At 51.7% G+C, this 23,304-nt stretch overlaps 1 protein-coding gene across 3 annotated transcripts in view; it reads left to right on the forward strand.

Annotated features, from left to right (window-relative positions):
• The window catches only part of Zbtb7c (zinc finger and BTB domain containing 7C), a 335,995-nt gene extending 323,079 nt beyond the window's left edge, over positions 1 to 12,916 (forward strand). For all 3 annotated transcript variants that reach the window (XM_052742570.1, XM_052742571.1, XM_052742572.1), the window contains 2 exons: positions 3,442 to 4,662; positions 11,545 to 12,916. In XM_052742570.1, coding sequence (XP_052598530.1) covers positions 3,458 to 4,662; positions 11,545 to 12,196 — 1,857 coding nt within the window. In that variant the 5' untranslated portion in view covers positions 3,442 to 3,457 and the 3' untranslated portion in view covers positions 12,197 to 12,916. The remainder of the gene's footprint in view (positions 1 to 3,441; positions 4,663 to 11,544) is intronic.
• Positions 12,917 to 23,304: the final 10,388 nt, after the last annotated feature.

A 23,304-nucleotide genomic window follows, 5' to 3' on the forward strand; every position in this document is an offset into this window, starting at 1 on the left:
GAAATGGAGCGGCCACGGTGGGAGTGAACGTTGATCGTTTTGCATCTGCTGTGGGTCATAGCTTCAGCAGTGGCTCTGGTTCTGTCTCTCATGAGGCTGTGTGCAGTCAAATTGTCACCTGGGCTGCCATCGTAGAAGGTCTGACAGGGGACTGGAAGGACCCCTCTCAAGTCGGCTCACTCACACAGCTGTCAGGTGGCACCGGTTGCTCCCAGGAAGCCTCCGTCCCTTGCCACATAGCCCTTTTTGCGGTGTTGTTTGAGCATCCTTCCAACATGGCCTCCTTCCTAGAGTGACCCAAGAGAGCAGAGCTGAAACAGCAATATCTTTCATGACCTCCGTGAGAGGTCAATGTCAGCCAAACCTGCCCAAATCCTCTTGACATACTACGGTACCATGAAAAACCTCCACAGCAGTAATTCCAGCACTGATAAGGACAGCCCTTACCACAGATTCTTACTACAGACATACGTGCCAACAGCGTGGTGAGCATGTAATGCCTCTGCCTGCTCTGGTGTAGCGGAGATGCGCTGACATGCTTAAACAAGGGACAGTACAGAGACAGCTAAACTAAATGACAGGATCAGCAAGATGCTGAAGATCAAAAACTAGAGAGGCCCCGTGCCTGATTTGAGGGATGGAGATGGGGGTCACATGCCTGGGACACTGGAGTGCACGGCTGTACCTCGGACGTTTATGATGTTCTGTGTTCTGCCAGGAGCAGATCGTGAGCAGATGCTTGGGGGACAAAAGTGGGAGCCATGCCTGGAGACTGGAGATGCAGGGGGCTCTTTGGAGCACAGTGGAGGGGAGTGTGTGTGGTGGCAACCTGTCCTTCCACAGCTGTGTCCAGAAGGCGAACCAGCTGTGGTCCAATTGATTGTTTGCCTAGCATGCATGCAGCCCTGAATTCAACCCCCAGCGCCCCCTAAAACTGGGCATAATAGAACATGCCTGAGATCCCAGTACATGGGAGGTGGAAGCTGGAGAATTCAAAGCCAGTGTGGGTTACAGAGGACTCTGTTTAAAAAAATGGGGGGAGGGGCTTTGAAAGCCTGGTGAAGCCTCATCTCCGAGTCCTTCCCTCTGTTCCTCTTTCCCTGGCAGAGCTTTGCTGAAACTACCTGGAAGGAGCCACTGGAAACACCTGGCAGGCGGCCTGGAGAGCTAGCAGGGGTCTTTCCAGGAATCAGTGAGAAGCCCCTTCCCTAGACTCTGAGAAAGGCAGAGGTTCGGAAGGGCCCATGTTCCTGAAGCTGTTCCAGCCTGCCCACCCTCCCTAGAAGGCAGCACCACTCACCCCTGCCACGTCCGGGGATTTCCTCCATTTCAAATATCCCTCAGGTCTCTGAATGTGACAGCAGAGACACTGTCCATGCTTGGTTACCTTTGCTGAGTGGTTAAAACAGACCCAGGAAAGCCACGCTGCGGCTGCCGATCTTAGCACCTCTTGTCTGTGTGATTGTCTCTGCGTGCTCAGTACTCCTCATGGGTGACACAGAAGTCACGATGACACTCAGAGGAAAAATGGTCCTGCCTTGTCCAGCCAGTGTTCTCCCGGTCCTGTGTGTCTGAAGCAGGGAGCTGGGACTCGGGGACAGGTGTCCTCAGTTCCCCTTGCTCATGCACAGGTCATACCTCCACGTGGTCAAAAGGCTGTTACCTGGTATTCAGCCATGTAGACTATCCTAGATTGTTTTCTATCACTTGCTTTTTTTAAATTAAATTTCTCTTTTGAGATAGTTTTACATATGTTTGTAAGAGATACTACAGTACCCTTTATATGGCTTTCCTTCGTGGTACACTTCCATGGTATTACATCCAATATACTGATGCTGCTATGGACAGGAAACAGAACACTTCCAGCACACAAGGTCCACCCCACCCACCCAGTGCTCCTTCACAGCCCTACTCCCTCCCCTTCCACACCAGAACTCCCCTCACCCATCCTCCGCTTCTGTGAAGCGCCAGTTTCAAGGGTGCTGTATAGGAAGCCTGTGTTTGGGGATTGGCTCTGTTCACTCATTATGACTCCCTGGAGACCCATCCAAGCTGCTGAGTGTATCGGGGTATCAGAGCGTTCCTTTTCATTGCTGAGTGGGGCTCCAAGGAACTGATGCTCTATAGTATGTTCAGCCACCCACCTAATGAGGGGTATCTGTGTGGGCTCCAGTTCAGGGTGATTACCAGACACTCTCAGTTTTCACTTCTCTGGGGTAAATGTGCCACTGCCGGATCGGGTGGTCGTTGGGTAGCTAGCGCTTTAAAAATGCTCGCAGTGCTTTGCAGAGAGGATGGACCGTTCTGCCTTCCCCAGCAATTTGTGAGCAATCCATTCCCCGGCCCCAGCCTTATCCGGTTTTGGAGTTGTCGCTATTTTTCATTTTAGCCTGGAGACTTGAGTTTGATCCCTGGAACCACATAAAAGTAGAAAGGGAGACAACATAATTATCCTCTGACCGCCACATAAACTCCATGGCATGTACATCTATGCATACAAACACAATAATAATAATAATACATTTAAAGTTATATTTAATATGCTTGACCTTCTGCCAAAGCCTGCCTTGGACATTCTCAGAGCACCTACATTAGCCTACAAGCTAAGCCAAGTCATTGACACAAATCAACTTTATAATAAAAATACCAACTTTCTTATAGCTTGTTGAATTGCCGTACAGAAAGAGGGATAAACAGAATGGCTGTAAAGTGTCCTTTACACCACCATAAAGTCAAAAGTCCTATAGCAGATCATCGTAAGTAAGGGACCATCCATATTGTCAAGAAGCCTCAGCCACTGTCTCTTGCAGGCTTTAAAGAGCTGTGAGCTTAACCAACCAGACATGAGAAAGTCATCGACAGAGCGCCTGCATCTGTGTTAACTTTAAATACCTGCTTCCAAGAGAAACAGCTTACATATACATATATGGGATGCTAGGGAAAGAATTGCTGAACTGCACATGAAAGAAACTCTGTCGGGCACAGTGAAGCCAGAAGCAAGCTCGGGAGACAAACCATATGCCACCATGCCCCTGTTCACTCACTGAAAATGGGCCACAAAGTTGAGCTGAGGCTTCCTGGTAGCGTATGTAAAATATGAGAATGCTTCACCACCTGGGGACTTGTGAGCCTCTCCCAGCAGAAGCACTAAGCAGTTCCCATGTGAGAGCAGGATGCAGAGGTTTTCACCCCTGTGTTTCATGATGCCCATCATCCCAGCATTCCCCGTGTCCATATTAACAAAGCAGAATTCTGTGAATCAAGCCCGCGGAGGTCACTGTGGCATTTCCTAAGCAACTGATGCACACCGCCTGGTAAGACGCTAACTCCAAGAGTCTTAAGGTGCAGAAACCCCAGCCTGAGCTGGGTTGCGACCTACAGGTAAGGCTTGGTCCTCAACCTGCTGTGCTAAGTGGTCTCCCTTTCTGTGTGTCCCTGCAGGGCTCTGGCTGAGAACATGGCCAATGACATTGATGAGCTTATTGGCATCCCTTTCCCCAACCACAGCAGCGAGGTGCTGTGCAGCCTCAATGAGCAGCGGCATGCAGGGCTGCTGTGCGATGTGCTGCTGGTGGTTCAGGAGCAGGAGTACAGAACGCACCGCTCGGTGCTGGCTGCCTGCAGCAAGTATTTCAAGAAACTCTTCACAGCCGGAAGCCTGGCCAGCCAGCCCTATGTCTATGAGATTGACTTTGTCCAGCCTGAGGCTCTGGCCGCCATCCTGGAGTTTGCCTACACCTCCACACTCACCATCACCGCCTCCAACGTCAAGCACATCCTCAACGCTGCCAGGATGCTGGAGATCCAGTGCATCGTGAATGTGTGCCTGGAGATCATGGAGCCTGGCGGCAACGGTGGTGAGGAGGATGACAAGGAGGAGGATGACGATGATGAAGATGACGATGAGGAGGAGGATGAAGAAGAGGAAGAAGAGGAGGAAGAGGAGGAGGATGACACAGAGGACTTTGCTGACCAGGAAAACTTGCCTGACCCCCAGGACATCAACTGCCCCCAAAGCCCCTCCGAGACGGACCATCTCACAGAGAAGGCCTACTCAGACACACCCAGGGACTTCCCCGACTCCTTCCAGCCAGGCAGCCCTGGCCATCTGGGAGTGATTCGGGACTTCTCCATTGAATCTCTGCTGAGGGAGAACTTGTACCCCAAAGCCAACATGCCTGACAGAAAACCCTCCTTATCTCCATTTGCCCCAGAATTCTTCCCACACCTCTGGCCAGGGGACTTTGGTGCCTTTGCCCAGCTGCCTGAGCAGCCCATGGACAGTGGGCCACTGGATCTAGTCATCAAGAACCGCAAAATCAAGGAGGAGGAGAAGGAGGAACTAGCCCCACCACCACCCCCTCCCTTCCCTAGTGACTTCTTCAAGGACATGTTTCCCGACCTGCCTGGTGGGCCACTGGGCCCCATCAAGGCAGAGAATGACTATGGTGCCTATCTCAACTTCCTGAGTGCCACCCACCTGGGGAGCCTCTTCCCACCCTGGCCGCTGGTGGAGGAGCGCAAGCTGAAGCCCAAGGCCTCCCAGCAGTGCCCCATCTGCCACAAGGTCATCATGGGGGCTGGGAAGCTGCCTCGGCACATGAGGACCCACACCGGGGAGAAGCCGTACATGTGCAGCATCTGCGAGGTCCGCTTTACCAGGTGCGAGGCTGCCGAGAAAGCTGGCAGGCAGCAGGGGGCGGGGCCAGAGGCCACGGGGGCGGGGCGGGGGGGGCGAGACTAGAGAGGAATGTGGAGGTCCGGGGATGGAGGGAGAGCACACACTGAGCTCACTGCTTGGAGTGATGCTAAGCATCACCTGATGCAATGATTTCAACCCCCTCTTAGGAACTAAACTGTTTTCTCAAATACAGTGTTAGGGTGAAGCCTGAGACATAAAAACAGGTCCGAGCAGGGCTGTGCTGGGGAGAACTGAGGAGCCAGGCAGGTCCCGTGGAAGGGAGGCCCTCCCTGCGCTCCATAGGATGAGCAGCAAATGTAGTTAAGCAGTTTCTGTGTGCTGGGGGGGTGGGCAGTGTTTCCCAGACACTGCTCATGGCTAGCTGGCTGCTCCTACGTGCAGCTGGACAATCACAAAGATGGGCCTGGAATCCCAGACCTCCCACAACAATAAAGTCTATGAATAGGACACTGCAGGAGCCCCCATAGACCCTTTCCAGGCTCCTGACAGGATGGGCCTCTTATCACATTCTCCTCCTTATTTCTCCGCATTGCCAGAAGGATAACTTGAGATCTGAAATCATCACCTCGTAACCCTGAAGCATCATTCCATTCAGCAAATGTGTGCTATGTACCATTTTGGGCCATGACTTTTGTAGTCAAACCAATAGGTGGGGGGATATGGGGTTACAACTATCCTCTGCTAGGTTTCAAAAGCTGCTTTTTTTTTTTTTTTTAAAATCTGGCCTGTGACTACATCAGTGTCCCTGGTGTAAGGCAGATCTCCTCAGCTAGGTTCCACAGCGGAAGAATTCTGATGAGTGGCCTTCACATCGTTTTGGTGTGTCTGATGTGGGCAAAGCCTACTGGTACCTGTCTTATAGCCGTGGCTTATTGAACGAGGTCCTTTCCCTCTGTCGCTGTGGACTTCAAAGAACTTGCCTTAACAGACCCATTTATTCTAATAGCGTTTCTTGGAATTTTATTCCTTTGAGTTTTCATAGTAAGCATAAGGTTTTGGCCTTTGTAGATGGAGTGGATTTTTGAGTCATGCCCATGTCAACCTAGTGGCTTTTCCAGGAGAAAGCAAGATGAACCCTTTAAAGTGACAAGGGCTTCTGTCATGGGCGGCAGGACACTCTATTTGACATAGCGGAGGAAGGACTTGAGAACGTATTCAGGTGACCTTGGCATTGCTGAAATGGCTCAGCAGGCCATCTGGTGACCACTTTGAAAGACAACAACGAGGGTTTCCAAGCCACTTCTGGCGTGGAAACCACAAACAGAATCTGTCCTGGGTTCTTCCAGGGGGCTTGGAGGGAGAATCTCACCCTGGTTGTATGCCCTTCCTCTTAGCAGATGGCTACAGCAGCCCTGAAATGCTGATGTCAGGGCACTGTATTCCCGTTATCTCACAGGGCAGCTGGAATCCAAATTCCCAGATTCATCTCCGCCTGGCTGACCCTGATATGTCCCAGCACACTGAAATCCTGTTGAGTTACACTGTCCCTACTCCCCTCTGCTCCTGAATTCATTTGGCTCCACAGAGCCAGCCAGCCTAAAACACCTGGGCAAGGCTTAGCTAAAGCGTGGAACAGCAGAGGAATGAGCCAGAGTTCATGTGAAGCTAAGTTCAAGTGTGATTCACCCAGCTTCAGCAGGGTCTTTGCGCCTGCCTGCGAGTCCAGCCCCCAGGGGAAGATGTCAAAGACACAGACCAAATGGGGAAGACAGTTGGATCCCAGCCCAGTCATGTTCTTCTGCCCTAACCTCCTGTGCCCGGCCCTGGGCAGAATGGCCAAAGGAACAGCAACCCTCCCTTCAGGGGACTTCAGGGGACGCAGGGTACCCACACTGAGCTACTAGGAGCCCAAGTCCCCTTCTTCCTTCCTCCCCGGCCCTCCCTCTGATTTCTCACAAGACAGCCTTCTCAGTGGTCTGCAGGTCTGGGCCAGTCTACAGGCCCTGCCTTTCCTAGGCAAAATGTTAAACTTGTTCGGTCCCTGAAAACAGACTTACAGCCCTCTGGACACTAGAGCAATCTCCAGGGGAGATTCCTGGGTTCGGGCAACAATGCTGTTTTGTATAGAAGAATGAAATTCCAGAATGTTCCCTCCCAACAAATTCCTGAAGGCCACTTTGTGTGGCCTCTGTGTATGCAGTCCCCCTACCCCTCCAGGTCAGCTCAGCCCTAGAGAGTTTCTGGTTATCAAGCTCCAACCCTGCCCGCCCCACAGTCACTCCCCGTCCTTTGCGAGATGACAGCCATCTGGGATCTGGGCCTGTCTGTAGCAACTACATTCCAGCCCCCATCTCACCTCCCCTCTCTTGGTTCCCACTCCCCTGACCCTTCTGAACAAGATCAGACAGGCTTTGGGGGCTGCTCTCCAAGGTCAAGGGCAGGAACTGCAGAGGAGATGTTGCTGGAATCCAGACTCCCATCAGGGACTTTTTCTCACCGTGGACTGAGACTGTCGTGCTGATCACTCCCCCATCACATTCTTCAGAACCACTAGCCCTTTCCTTGCTGCCCTCCCCAGGGCTACCCTGAAAGAATCCTTTCCTGCCCAGCCAAAAACCATCCATCTAGAGCTCCAGCCTCGACCTGCCAGGTTGAGGTTTTCCTGCGACCTTCTCTGCAGCCAGTTCCCTTACAGCCCTTCCATGGGCCTGAGTTCCCTGGCCATCATTCATTACACCTTCCCCTCTCCCCATGTGGAGGCTCTTCTGCAGCATGGTTGCCTCCAGACTGGAATTCCCAGAGTTCCTTGCAAGCTAAGCCATTCCTTTGTACTGAAAGCCAAACAGGCTGAGAGGTTCTGAGCTCAGGCAGGCCTTCCTCCCCACAGCTAAGCTCCTGAGTCCATGGGACCTTTTCTCTCTCCTCAGTGCTGGGCAGAACTTAGGTTTTCTGGCTCACCTCAGCCGTCCCATGGATGTAAGAAGGGCCTGCCCTTCTCCATCATAATAGGGTCTGTTGTCTAGATGCCACTTTCTAGAATGCCTACACTTCATGGGAACATCATTTCTTTTGAGTCCTATAGCATTGCCCAGGGCAGAGTTCTCCAAGCAAAACCCCTGCCACCCCAAGTCCTACCTGCTGCCTTCATTCTGTGGGTCTCCAAGAGGAGGGACTTCTCACACCCTGCTATGACCTAGTCCTCGTGATCGCTCAGTTTTAGATAGTCTCACTCATTGTCCCACCCTTGGTTACCAGAGTCTGGAGGCTAAAGGGAAGAATTGCGGAGTCTGGAGAGGGGACACCTCAGATGAGCCCTGAAACAGGGGGATGATAAGGAGAGGTTCTGCTGACTTGGTGGCTGTCACCTGACCTCACCCTGCAGCTAACCTCTGAACAATTTTTTTTTCCCCAATGGCAATCGTTACTACGAGGCCCTGGGCTCCAAGAAGGTCTCAAGCTTTCCCTTCTCAGCTCTTGGTCATAGGCCATGAGGTCCTGCCTATGCCTATCCCAGCCCTTGGCCAGGAACTCCTAGAGAGTAGGACTATCCTGTGTTCCTCTTGAGTCCCTCAGGCTACCCATAGCTCCTCATTCAAATGCCTTAACATGGCAGCCAGCAGGAGACGGAGACAAGAGATCCCATGGAGGACAAGGGACAAGCCATCCAGGCAAAGATTAGGTAGCACTGGCTCCCCAAGAACTATGGTACCGCCGGTTTCTGCAGAATCTCTCACCAGTAGTCCCAACTCTGTTAGACTACTGGGTCAGCTGAAGGCTGATGCCCTTCTCCCAGGCATCAGCAAGGCCTGGCCTGGGATTTCTCTGCTTTCTTTTTAGTGAAACCCTCTCAACAGCTCTGAGGACCTGATAAGTTCACAAAATGTCATCATCATTGGTGACAGGGAGAGTCTCGTCACACAATCAAGCCACAAGAAGTCTGGGTGGAGAGTGGCAAGAGACTTCAGACTGACTGGGCATCTCCCAGAGGCTGGGGCCCAGGCCCTGACCCACAACCTTGACTTTTACTAGGACAAGCTCATAAGGCCCCAGCAGTCTTCCTTACTGTGAGCCTCCCTTTGGGCTGGAAGGCGATGGTGCTCTGGGCTGGGTCTCCAATGCAGGGCAATGGAACAAGGTAACAGGAAAGGAGAGGAGAGCCAGAGAGGGCGGCCCTCATCGGAGTTAGACTGGGAAGCTCTTGGTGACAAAATGGCACACCAAAGGCAAGCCTGAAGAATTGAGTTTGATCCTCAGAACCTATATGATAAAAGGAGAGAACTGGATCTGGCCTCCACATGCATACCTTAGCACAGAAATGATCACCCAGGCGTGTACACATTTGTGTGCATACATGTGCATACACACACAAAGACACACACACACACACACACACAATGTAACAAAAAATTGTGTTCACAGAGACTGAGGAGTTGTTAAGTCAGCATTCCATGTCACTGGTCAGTCAACAAAGGAATGACCACCACCAGCTCCTCAGCTTGCAGTAGGTCGTAGCACTTTGAAAAGAGCCTCCAGCAGTCAAAGGTCATCAGGAAGCCTAGGGTTGGACCAGGCTCTGCCTCTGCCCAGCTGTGTGCCCTCACCCAGTCTCCTGCCATCTCCAGCCCATGGTTCCCAAGGTGTCACTTAAGGACATAAAGCAGGTGCTCCCTAAGCCTGATTCCAGCTTCCAGATTCCATTCACAGCAGAGAGGAGGGAGCTGGGAGCCTTTCCTGCTTGTCTGTGCCCTCAGTACCTGAAGGGATTGGTCTTTCGTGGGTTCCAGAGAGACCAGGGGGGATAGATGGCCCACTGTGAGCACACAGTCATGTTGATGATTGGCATGGAGGCTGTCCCTTATCGTGTGTCCCTTCCCTCACACACCAGGACTTCTGTATCCTTGCACATGAGCTTTCTGCCTCCTGTGTCCCACAGCTCCTGGCATCGTGAGACAGTTCTGGGTGCACCCATGGACGGAAGTCCTTGACGGGAAACAGCACATCCATGCCACCACTAAACAGATGTCCTCCCTTGCCAGCGAATGGAGGGCCTCGCAGGGCCACCGACATGATGATGACAGTCTAGGTCCCCCACAGTGGGAGACATGCAAACAGGTCTGCAAATAGACCACCAACCAGAAGAGCAGCTGACTCTTGTCTGGTTTGGGACTCGGGTTTAGATTTGTCCTTTTTTCCCTTAGTGCTGAGAATTGAACCCAGGACCTTGGACATACTAGGCCTTGCCTTCTGTGGTCACTCCATCTTTGTCCCTCAGGTGACCTGCCTTGAAAAAGAGTGTCTCAGGTCTTGATAATGGCTCTCATGCTTGCTCGGGAGAGATCCACTAGCCAGGTGTGCCCTGTGCCCCCTTCATGCTGAACACTCAGCCGCCTGGGTTGCAGATGCACTGGGCATGTGCTGCTGGTGGCTGGGAAGTCACAGCAGGTAACTGTGCTGCGTGTCAGGGTTGCCGGAGGTTGTAGAAGGGAGGAAAGTCTGATGTGAAGAAACTCTGAGCACCACACCCCTTTTTCCTCTGCCTCCCCTGCTAGTCCCGCTCCCCACCTCCCAGGCTCCCAGCCCCAGGGAGCACAGAAGGGAGGGCTGGCTGTGCACACATAGCGTACACACACACATACACATACACACACATATACACACACACACACACACACACACACACACACACACACACACACACACACCCCTCTACCTGGCAGTGCCCACAAGGACTTTTTCCTTCTTGCACCCACCCCGGAGAACTGTTTTCTAAATGAGATCTCATGCGACCTCTAGTGGCCAGAAGACACCCTGCTGTCCAGGGTTATATTGCGGGTAGTTTAAATCTGGACACTTTAGGGAGGACGCTTTGGACTCCACATCTGCTCTGACCTCAAAGCCCAGCCTGGAATTACAGCAGAGGCCACACCCAAGCCCCACCTGCAAGAGGTGGTGGAGACAGCACACAGTGCTCCTGGCCCCTAGCCACTTGGGGAGAGCTGTAGAATAATTCCGGGAGGACATGCCCCCTCCCCCACCCCATCCCCCAGCCAGGCCGAAATGCACCTGGTGTTCCGGGTGCTCAGTCCTTAGACAACAAAACCAGAAGATCGGTTTCCCTTTCCGGACCATCAGGAGGGCCTTGAACTCCCTCCCCCTCAAGCACACCCGGAGTCTCTAAGCAACCCTAGACAATGGGCGTCATGTCTGGCCCTAGCTTCAGCTTTGCCTGGAGAGTTTACCTAGCTTTGCCTAAGGTCACCCAGCAAGTGGATGGCGGGCCTGCAGCTGGAGCCCCACCCCACCCCATGCCTTGCGTCTGAATAATACTTCTAACCCCAGAGCTCCCCGCCAGATTAGGCTGCATTCTTTCTGCACCTGGCTCTTTCATAAGCCCTGAAACCTCTGCAAAGGCAGAGCCCAGGGCTTAGGTAAGAAACCACCACACCAGAGGAGCTTTCAGCAAGGTGTGCCAGGCTTCTGGAGTCTCCAGAAGAGTGCCGAGGACTAGCGGCTTAGGATGAGCCTAGAGACAGAGATCAGAGGGCATCCTGCTTCAGAAAGTCCTTTACCCTTGCAGGGCTGAGACCAGAATGCTGACGCATCTCTCCCGCACGACTGTCTTCCAGGTTGTGAAACGGGCCCCTAGCAATAAAGTGGGAGCTTCTCACTCAGAACCTGTGTGAAAAGGGAGTAGTGGGATGTCTTTCAGAACATTTCTTTGTCCTGCTTTAATCCAGAGGTGAGGCAGATGTTTGGGCAGAAGTCGAAGGTCGGTCTTAAGACGAATCCCGCTCCTGGGTTGACACCACGGATACACGAAGCCTGTTCTGAAGTAGGAAACAGTGTGACAAGTGGGCGCCTGCATCCCACTCAGGGACTAAATCCTGGCTTCTGTATTGCAGGCAGGACAAGTTGAAGATCCACATGCGGAAGCACACGGGGGAGCGGCCCTATCTGTGCATTCACTGCAACGCCAAGTTCGTGCACAACTACGACCTCAAGAACCACATGCGCATCCACACGGGCGTGCGGCCCTACCAGTGCGAGTTCTGCTACAAGAGTTTCACGCGCTCCGACCACCTACACCGCCATATCAAGCGACAGAGCTGTCGCATGGCACGGCCCCGGCGCGGCCGCAAGCCCGCCGCCTGGAGGGCCGCCAGCCTGCTCTTCGGGCCGGGTGGCCCCACGCCCGACAAGGCGGCCTTCGTGATGCCACCCACGCTGGGTGACGTGGGGGGCCACCTGGGCGGCACGGCGGTGTGCCTCCCGGGCCCCAGCCCTGCCAAGCACTTCCTAACGGCACCCAAGGGCACCCTGAGCCTGCAGGAGCTGGAGCGGCAGTTCGAGGAGACGCAGATGAAGCTGTTCGGACGTGCGCAGCTCGAGGCCGAGAGGAACGCAGGCGGCCTCCTGGCCCTGGCACTGGCCGAGAACGTGGCCGCCACGCGGCCCTACTTCCCGCTCCCCGACCCCTGGGCAGCCGGCCTGGCCAGCCTCCCTGGGCTCACTGGCCTCAACCATGTGGCCTCCATGTCTGAAGCCAACAACTAGGCTGGCCCTGGTCCACCCCACTCCAAGACCCTGACTCAAGTCCCTCTTAGGCCCGACCCGCCCCACCCAGTGGATCTGAACTTTCTAGTTGGCAAACACAATGGAAAAAGGAGAAAATACATGTTAGCTGCGCTGCTCTTTTCCCGGCCTTTGCAGGCAGCACCTCCCTTTTGCTGGAGTCTGAGATGAGCATCTCTTCCCTAAGGGTTGGGAGCCCCCGCCTCTCCCTGGCTGTCTCTGATTCACATAGAAACACACAGGGTGCCATGTCTCAGAAGGCCCCCTGCGCTAGTGCCAGGAGCACTTTGCAGTGGTATGGGGGAGGGGAGCAGTGAAGAGGGAGCACTCTGCCGGAAGGCATGCCAGGAGGAGCCAGCAGGAGGACTGTGTCCTGGCCAGGCACCTTGGTTGAGCCATACTGCCCTATGGGGGAGTCCCTTCCAACACTGCTTTAGTCAGGAGTCAGGTTTCAGTTTAGAAGTCCCAGATTCAATTGAGCAATGCTTCCCAGCCATGGGGAAAGACCATCCCACTGGGCAGACAGGCCTCCAGGAGCTAGAAGCTGGCATGGAGAGAGCCCATTTTAAATGGGCTTGTCCTGTGACCTTGGGCAGGTCAACCCTCTGTGCTTCAGAGTCACCCTGCTGTGAAAGGGGGTGGTAACATTCCCCTCCCCCTCTTCCATACACATTCACACCTGTTCCTAAAAAAAAAAAGAAAGTCCCTAGAAAGGTAGCAGTTTAGCACCCCCAGAGTACTGGGAGACAGTCTATCTTACTGGGCTTGGTTACGTTGCCTCCACATGAAAATCAGGATTTTAGATGAGACCTGTGGCAGAATTAGACAGGGACAACAGAGAGAGATGACTTTCAATGCCCAGAGGCAATTCCAGGAACCCCAAATTCTGCCCCACTTTCTGACAGGCTACTGTCACATCTGGACACCCCTGGAACAACAATCAGCATTTGCCCGCCCCCCACCTGCCCCCGAGTTCAGTCTCCTTGAGCTAATACTCAAGTGGTGGGGATAGTTTCTAACAGGCACCACCTACCTGCCTCCCCATCTCTGCAAGCGTCACAGCACCCAGGGCTCATCTGTTTGTTTGGAGCGGGGGAGTCTCCAGGGTTTGCTGGTGACACCCTTCTGCTGCGTTTGAGTCGCTGATCCCCCTTTCCATGTTTGACCAAAGGGTTCCCATGCAAAGAGGCGGAATCCTTTGGGCTGTGGTACCCTCCGTGTCGCAGGTCACAGGGTAGTAGCGAGACAACTTTGCTGGCCCATGCCTTCTTGGGTTTGCATTGGTTTCTTGACATCCCAGGGAGGAGAATCCACCTGCTTGGAAGGCTTAGGCCTGGAGTTCCAGGGCCCCAAGCTGTGGGTACGTGAGACTCAGTTCTTCCAATACTGATTGCCTTGGCTTTATTCTGTACAAACGCAAACAAAAAGGCCAGAGAAGACAGTAGACTCCATCCCTCCCGAAGCTCCCGAGAGAGAGAGACACCTTGCCTGCCCGTGCCACCAGACCACAGTCCATCCGGGAGGAGTTTCCTCAGATACCCCATCCTCCTCAGCAGATACTGGGGCTGCTGCCTCATAGATCCCTATCACAGTACAGACTTGTTTCTGGACCCATCCGCCAATATGCACACTCTGACCCCTCAGCCAAGGGACTGCCGCCGCTGACCCAGACTCGGCCGACAGAGGAACCCAGGGGAAGGCAGTACTGTCAGTCAGGCTTTTGTTTTGATTTTGTAAAGGTAACGACTTCTTATAAACTCACTTTTTCAGATGACCGCTTAGTATCTTTTGTCATTTGTTTTTGTTTGTTTGTTTGTTTTTCTGGGCTGCCGTTTGGAGTTGTACACTGTAAAATATCCAAAGATGTTGAGTACTGTATGATCGAGCACTTGAAACAAATGGGTTGCGGGGGGAGGGGTGCTTGAGTTTTGTTTTAAACTTTTTTTTTTTTTAATGTTTCTGACTTCCCTGTCTGTCTGTGGGAGAACTTTGGAATTTTTTCTATTTATAACTCTTTTTATGTGACGCCTCTGTGTATAATGACCACACAACAGTTTGCCTTAGTGATTCAAGGGACAATCTTCCATAACTTTGGTCGCACGCTGCATCCTGCCCAGAAATGCTCAGCTAATTTTCCGGCCTATTTATTAAATAATGCTAACTGATTTGATTATATTGAGAGTGGCACTTCTGTGAGATGTGACTGCTGGGCGTTCACAGGACAGCAAACAAGCCATACAATCTACAGAAGTTCCTTGCTTACAGTTCAGACCCCATGGGCATGACTATTTGAATGTCAAAGACACCTATACAAAACACAGACCTTGGACTCTTTTAAAAAAAAAAAAAAAAGTTCTTTTTCATGTGTACCATGTGCATACCTGGTACCCAAGGAGGCCAGCAGAGGGCACTAGATCCCCCGAAACTAGAGTTAAAGATGGTTGTAAGCTGCCATGTGGGTGTTCCAAATCAAACCTGGGTCCTCTGGACCAACTGCTGAACTTAGCCTTGAACTTACCATCCTCTTGCCTCAGCCTTCCACACCCAAAGTGTTTGGAGTCAAAGTGAGCTGTTTGTCTAATGCCACAGCTCACACTGGCTTTCCACTTTCCATCCTCATTTCAGGGGGTAGGGATGGGGAGAAAGGCCAACGCTCAGTTCTCCAGGCACCAGAGTCTTAGCACAAGGTGGATGTGTGCACACAAGCATGTAGAGATGCAGCCCGTGCTGTGTGACAGGGACAGTCCTGAGGCCGCTGACTGTGGCAGTTCATCTGGTCCTACCCGTTCTCTGGCTTGGGGCGCATCGCCTCCAGCCAGCCTTGCTGCCATGCTGTTCTTGGAGCTCCCTCTCCCTGCTGAGGAGTCAGGCTTCTCTTTCTCCTTTCACCCAAGCCTCTTCCAACCAGAGCCCCTGGATCCTGCCAGAGAGAGGGGATATGCTCGTCCTTGAACGAGTTCTCCCCGGTGCAGACCACAGAGCCAGGGCTTAGATTCCTTCAGTAAACGGCATTATGGACAAACGAAGGCTTAGCCCAGAGTCCTTTCTCCGCTTCCCACCCCCCTTTGTGGATGTGGTAGGCACTTGCCAGGCAGCAGTTCCAAGGACCGGGGAAAGGATCTGGTCTGGGGGTTGAATCCATTCTCCTCTGAGCTGCATGTTCTCAGACTGATCATTTTCCCATACTGGTTCTCACCGTCAGGACTCTTGGTAAAGGAACGCTCCCATGTCTCTACCCAAACAGCCCTCAGCAGAGGACCCAGCCCAGCCTCCTTCCTGACAAGAGACTGAAAGCTAACTAATTGGCCTGACATCCTTCCTGTAAGGGTAGAATGCCTGCCTCTGAAGTCACCTGGTGGTGACAACTGACACCTCTACACTCTGATACATGCAGGCCTTTATCTTAGCACAAAAATAATGCCCAAGCTGCTTGCCAGGCAAATGGCTTGCTTCTTCACAGACTCTCCTGGTGACATCAAAATGGTCCTTGGCTACCCTACAGTGTTGGGAGGTCAGTTCACAGCTGAGGGCAGGAGCATGGGCTACATGTTCCTAGGAATTCAGGCATTCTGGGATTGTTCAGTCCTCTGCATGTAATCAGACTACTAAAGGATGTAAATCATGATGGAGGCAGAATACAGATTAGGGCCCAGTGACTCCTTCCTCCTGGAAGTAAAATCTTCTAGCCTGACCATGTGGGAATTCCACAGAGCCGCTCCAGGCTAGTCCCAAGAGAGCTGGTGTGCTGGCCGCCAAGAACCTTCAGGGAGGGACGAGAGTCCCTCTGAGGACAAGCCAAGGAGCATGCCCCTTCAGCTGGAGAAGGAAGTTTAGAGAAGGCACCGGAACGGGCCCCAGGGCTGCAATGGATGGAGGAGAGCATTGGGCTAAGAGTTTGACCAGCTTGAGCCAATGAGAAAGAGACGAGGTGTCCAAACAGAAGTTAGCTTCCTAAATCTGGAGCTATCCGGAGAGGCATGAGGCCACTTGTGAGGAGTGGGCTCTGACCCTGGCACCATCCGTTTCAGGGATGCTGAGGTGGAGAATCCAGCAGGGGAGGAGAAAACTCCCGCTTCCCTTCGGCCGCTTCCATCCGGTTTGTGAACCGTGATATCACGCGGAAGGACCGCTGCCACAGAGAGTGGTACACGTGCAAAAGAAACATAGGGACAATTTCACAAAGCTACCTTGGTCCAGGGCTGCTGGGACATCCGTCTACTGTTGGGGCTGGAGAGAAGTGAGTGATAAGGTGACTGGGCCCACATGCTTGGTCTCCTCCACCTGTCCCTAGGGCTTTCTCCATCCTCTCCCTTCCCTCTTGACCTCTTTCCTCCTGGTGGTCCTCCCAGATCGCCACAGAGCAGGTAGGTGCACACTAGGGGCCAAGCGCTTCCGGGGTGACATTTGCTCTGGGGGTCGGGTAGAGAGAGCTGGGACTTCGTGGAGAATGCAGAAGCCGAACGTGAGGCCTTGGCCAGGAACCTGGCTGGTCCTCTAAGGAGGGTATGCACCGGTTGCCCGTTGAGCAGTGGAAACGGGATTGTCCTGGGACGGTTCTGCAGTGAAGTTTGGTGATCAGTGATGCCCCGCTCCCAGCCCCCGTGCTCTCCTCCCCTTTGCTCCAGGGCCCTCCCTACTGAGACTGCTCCCACGATGTGGCAGCCCTCGAATTCTCCGGGCTGGGCGCTGGATGCGCCGGCGCTGGCATGGCTCTCGAGCTCCCCCTACCGGTCCTTTCCGGCGCTGCTCCTGCTCACACGCAAACAAAAACTAAGGTAGTTTAGGTCCTTCTAGGGCTCAGGGGGTGCTGAAGACCAGTCAACAACTGAGTTTCCATACAAGAATGGAACGACTCCCTGTAAAAACCGGGATCCCTTTCCTCCTGTCTACACCCAGGGGCAGAGGTTTCCAGGAGTCAGAGTGCCCACTGACCTAAACCAAAAACTTGGATCAAAACAGTTCTGACCAAAACAGAACATCAAAACATGGAAAAACAAACAAACAAACAAAATACTGACAATTGAGCATTTTAACAACAGCTAGTCCTGCACCAAACCCAGCCCCCATGCTCATACACACACACACACACACACACACACACACACACACACACACACAGGATCACCAAATGTCTTAGTTAGATTTCTATTGCTGTGACAAAGACTATACAAAAGGCCAACTTGGGGAAGAAGGGATTTGCTCCACCTTCTGCTTCCAGGTCACCCAGTCCATCGCTGAGGGAAGTCAGGGCAGGGACTCGAGGCAGGAACCTGGAGACAGGAACTGAAGCAGAGACCATGGAAGGACCCTGCTTACCGGTTTGCTCCTTGTGACTTAGCTCACCCTGGTTTTTACAAAACCTAGGACCACCTGCCCTGAGATGGCACCGCCCACAGTGAGCTGGGCCCTCCCACATCAATCATCAATCAAGAGAATGTACCACAGGCTTGCCTACAGGCCAGTCTTCTGAAGGCGTTCCCTCAGTTTAGATTCCCCCTTCCCAGACATGTTTAGGATTGTGTCAACTTGACAGAAACCAGCCAGCACACCAGAGAAGCCGTGTCCAGGATGATGTTACTCCTCATGACCGTAGGGGACCCAAAGTGCATGACAGAAATGGGCACAGGCATTGACCCCCAGGCTTCCCAGCTGGACTGTCCATAGCTCACACTCTTCATCCTCGTAGCCCCGCCGTTAGCCATGAGTTCTGACCTAGAATGCAAAAGCAAAAGACCAAGCCAATGGGTTTCTAGAATGAGGAAGTCAGACTCATGTTTATCTAAAAATTAATTAAGTGAAGCATGAAATGACTGTCCAGGTACCCCGGGTGCCTTGTGCCAGCTCCGTGGACTCCCCTCCGATGGTCGACTGGTTCCTAGCTGTGGAGGCCGGAAGGAAACATTATCTCCATTTCTGTTCATTGGGATTCCTGGTCAAACACCATCCTATCTATAAAAGGCATTCCTTAGAGGGAATGAAATCTCTGGCAGGATTTCCACAGGGTCAGAGGGTCAGGCTAGCAAGGCTGCCAGGATCAGGTGTTACATCCCACCGCCACACTGGAAGGGTGCCATGCCTGGACAGATCTGCACGTGTGTTGCATAACGGACACGTATGTCACGATGGTTTCTAGCAGAGGGCAGTGGCGTGACTTAAAAGAGCGTCCCTGTCCAGTCTGTGCTTGGTCTCCACAGCCCCACACTGCACTGTCAGCTGGCTCCAACAGGGTCTGGATGGTTGCTGCTGGGTGCCACAGCCCCAGAAGCTCACAGGGAACTCCGCCCTGAGGCCCGCTGCCACAGACCTACTGCACCTCTCTAGAAACAGATTCCACACTCCACAACTCCTCACTGGGCCCTCCTGCTGGTTCCCTGCTTAGGACAGTCCAGGCCGGGGCCCCTTACAGGAAATGCCAGGCCCGACACAGGCCTATGAGAGGCTGAGGACCTGGCTTTTGTCTTAGAGGATGGTTCACACTGTGGGCTCCCCAAACATCAGTCTTACCGATGCAGAGTGGCCTCAAAACATGTCACAGCGCCACGCAGTTTCTGACTCACAAGAGGCCTGAGGCTCAGCTGACTGATGGTGGGGACAAGGCCTCATGGTGAACTTTGACACAGACAAGAGTGGTCCTGGATCACCCACTCCCTGACCACTGAGCCCTCTCTATGGAAGTCAGAGGCCAGAACAGGGCAAGGCTACTGGGCATCTTATTAGATAGAGTTCACTGCTGTTTCCTCTCCTGGCACCTCAGCCCTCTGCAGGTCTTGACAAATGTTCACCACAGCCCCACCCGCCTCCTTCAACACTGCCTCAGCCGCAAGCTCTGGGTAGCAAGACCAAGATGGTCCGCACCTCACTGTTCCTCAGCAGACTCGGCTGAGGAGGCTTCCCTGTTACACCAGGCCCTTCCCTTTAGAGGGAGGAAGTCTGAGAATCCTCTCCATTCAACCACCTGTCTCTCTTTAAAGCCAGGTGTTTTGATTTAAATGGCATTTATTTTCCGATCTCCACACCAGTCCTCTAGAAGCCACACCCTAAAACGGAAAAGTGTCGTCTTATTTCCCAGTGCCTGGGATGTCCTGAGCAGGTAAGCCCCTGAGGGGTTAGAAGTGAAGGGGTGAGAAGGCCCGAAGGTCATAGCAAAATATGTCAAAGGGGTCCTGAGAGGAGGCTCCCTCCATCCCATCCAGGCTCTTCTCTGGGGGAGCTGGCAGGTGTTCTAAACTCAGCTGCCATCAGGCTGGAAGTGCATGCTCCTGGTCCTCTTAGGTTCTGTGTCACATTTGCAGGTGTTTTCACACATAGAAATATGCTGCATATAGGACAGCCAAGGAGGAACAGATGTTGACCATGGTCAGCACACTTTGTCTGAAAAAATATCACATTCTACGACTGTCATCGTCACAAGGAAGACGCTATGATGGCATAGGAAGCCAGTGACAATGTCTAACCATTGGCGTGGACTTTGTTTTTCAAAGACTTTTATTTGTGATTTGGGGATTTGGAAAGTTTCCTTGATCATTTATTATGCTCCATCCTTAAAAAAAAAAAATACTGCTAAGGATAGCCTGATGAGGCACAAAATTAGGTGGCTGGTTTCCCAACCTTTTTCTGCACCAATTCTCTGGGCAACCCTAAGAAAGTTGCTTCCACTCTGAACCTGTGCTGTATGATCTGGAGAATGATGGGGTTCGTAAGAGGAGCCCCAAAACTTCCTTTCACACTCATGAGAAAAGGGGACTTATTTAAAGTTTGTCTGCTCCAAGCAACCTTTGGCAGAGGTCCCATCTCCTAACCTAAGACCACTGTTTTCTCTCTCCAGGACTGAGGCTACCCAAGGGGCAGCAGGTTGTAAATACTGTTGAGAATGCCTCCATCCCAGTTCACACGGCCTTCTGAAAACACCCTCTGTGCTGCTTTTCCAAGCAATGCACCGATTGCTTCAACTTCAGGTTTCCTACATGCAGGGATGGTGCACACATTCTCCTGGGTCACCCTCATGGAGCTGCCTGTGAGGTAACCCGGGTGAACAGCTTCCTTTCTCATAAGTGGTGTTTCAACTGCAGACACAGAACTGGTCCCCGGTCTTTTTTTCTGCTTACACTTGACTTTTTACTTTGTTCACTACGTCAGACCTGTCTGTAGACACGCCCTGCCTCATCACCTGTCTAAGGGTCAGGAACAAGTACTTGTCTAGAGTGGCAAGTCACAGAGTCTACCCCCAAATCTCTACTCTGGAATCATGGGGAAACAGGGCAGCTGGAATGGGAGTAGGCTCTGATGGAAAGTGCCTTTGAAGTGAGAAGATTCTATGTCTGGTTGCAGGTTTTTTTGAAGTATCTTTGGAAGGTGCCAATGTTGCCACCTTGATTTATGAAATGCTGCCAGCTTCCCAGGAGGTCCCAGCAGGTCCCAGCCGGTTCCAGCAGGTCCCAGCAGCCCTACAGATGCTCCAGGGCAAGGCTTTAGGAGCCTGCACAAGGTAATCAGAGGGGAAGGGAACTGGTATGTGTGAACCTGCACAATGACCCCTGTGTGTCTTTTCGGGACTATGCTTTCCTGGGTCCCACAGTAGCATCCTTAGCAGTAACAACATCAAAAAAAAGTGCCCACACCCCACACATACTACATTACACAAAATGCAGGCCCTCATAGCATTTCATACCAAAGAGGCTCCTTTACAAGTATTTAGAAGTCAACCCAAGCCAGTTTCAGAAGGCTGTGATGCTCTTGGACTGGGCCTCAGAACACCTGAAAGATGGGGATGCTGTATGTCCAGGTGCAGACTGTGTCCTCGGGACACCAGACCACCTTGCGATGGGTCTGGAAAGGGACAGTCAGGTGAAAAGTGTGTTCCAGGTGGAAGGCATGACAGACAGAGGTAAGGAATAGTGGGAGAATCCAGTCACTTGCAAGTGAGGGAAAATGAAAGCCATTCTTGCTTCTGTCTGTCAAGTACCTGGGAACACCTGAGAAAGACAAGTCTGTGTTTTAGCACCTAGGATGCCTAGGGATCTTCAGAGAGCACGGAGAATCTACCCTGCCTGCCCCCAGCCTCTTAACTGACTACAGCACCTCAAACCAAATGTCCACTGAAAGGATTTAGGAAACTGTAGCTTGAGCTTTCCTGACTGGCCCACAGTCAGGACAAATCTCTCTCACCTGCGAGTCCCACAGCCGTCAGACCCGACCAAGTAAACACAGAGACTTATATATTGGTTACAAACTGTATGGCCGTGGCAGGCTTCTTGCTAACTGTTCTTACAGCTTAAATTAATCCATTTCCATTAATCTATACCTTACCACATGGCTCGTGGCTTACCGGCATCTTCACATGTGGCTTGTCATCATGGCGGCTGGCAGTGTCTCTCTCCTCAGCCTTCCACTTCCCCGCTCTATTCTCCTCCTTGTCCCGCCTACACTTCCTGCCTGGCCAATGGCCAATCAGTGTTTTATTTATTGACTAATCAGCAACACATTTGACATACAGACCATCCCACAGCAGGAAACCTAGAAAAAATTATTTTTTAAAGGTTTTTTTTAAGGCATCAGAAAGCAATTGAAGTAGAAAGAATTTGTGGAGCATAATTCAAAAATAAGTCAAGAAAGGCAAATGCAGAATTGCAAGTAATTTGTCAACACACTAAGACATGGAGCCAAGCTTCCCATCAGCTCCAGAGGCAGGGAGCATATAACTGGAGTTTAGACACCAGAAGTAAAATCAGTAGCTATGTGAGAGGAAATGTTAATTTGTTTCATGTTGTAAACTTCAAGTATATGCAATTAAATGTGGTTTTAAAATAATAAAAAGAAAAATAGAAAAGAAGCACACAGGAAACAAGTTTGGAAATGACTAGAAACAGACTTTAGTATAATTGTGATTAATATATTCTTGGAATTAAATGAGGTAGAGAATGTTGGCAGAAACTTGGAAGCATTAAAGAAAGGTTCAATCTGTAACTACAATATAAGAAATTAAGATTTTAGTGGATGGGCTTAGCAATAGATTACATTAGCTGAAAGAAGATTAATGAATGGTAAAACACAGAGAAGAAAATATGTGCCTCAAAGGCAGAATCTAAGGAACAAAACACATACAAAAATATGTGCTGAGGCGCTCCAGAGATGGCTCAGAGGTTCAGAGCACTCAGCAGTCTGGCAGAGGACCCAGGCTGGGTTCCCAGCACCTACAAGGCAGCTCACAACTGCCTGAAATTTCAGTTTTGTGGGAGCCCTCTTCTGGCTCCTGTGTGCATGTGGTATATATAAACTTATGCAAGCAAACACACACACACACACACACACACACACACACACACACACACACACACACACACAATTTGTATTTGGAAGTTTCTCCGGTCCCACCCAGCTCTGAGGTACCGTATTTCTCCAGTCCTGCAGCCGCTTATAAAATAATCACTCAGAGGCTTATATTAATTACCAACTGTATGGACTATGGAAAGCTTCTTACTAGCTAGCTTTTTCATCTTAAATCAACCCATTTCTGTTAATCTATACTTTGCCACATGGCTGTGGCTTTACCCGAGTTTTGGCGTCTCCCCTTACTCTCCTTTTTCCTCTCATTATCTCTCTTGGATTTTTCCGCCTGGCTCCATCCTGCCCTGCTGCAGGCCAATGCAGCTTTATTCACTAACCAATGGGAACAGCATATATTCACAGTATACAGAAAGATATCCCACAGCAACAATTAAACAGATCAATAAATCATTTTTAAAGTATATGCTGAAAAGATTTAGCATGTACATAACTTATACCCTGCACAAGAGGAGAAAAAGGAAGAGGTGAGAAGTGATGGCCACTGAGACCCACCCTGAACTAAATAAGGATGTGAGGAACTCTGAGAAAGCCAGGAGAGATGAGGACAAACACATATCCATAACTAGGTGCATCTGGGCTGCTGACAACCACAGGGCAAGTCTTTGGAGCACTCAGAGAGAAATAAGAGGCAACAATAATACACATAGCAGACTCTGTGGTATCATGTAGTCATTAAGCGGTATTTAGCAGTAAGAACTAAGCAGTCAGCCACCAACAAACTAACGTCTTCATAACGCTGTAAAACC

This window comes from Peromyscus californicus, unplaced genomic scaffold (assembly GCF_007827085.1).
Source record: "Peromyscus californicus insignis strain IS unplaced genomic scaffold, ASM782708v3 Scaffold_17__1_contigs__length_78620276, whole genome shotgun sequence".
In the NCBI taxonomy this organism is placed as follows: Eukaryota; Metazoa; Chordata; class Mammalia; order Rodentia; family Cricetidae; genus Peromyscus; species Peromyscus californicus.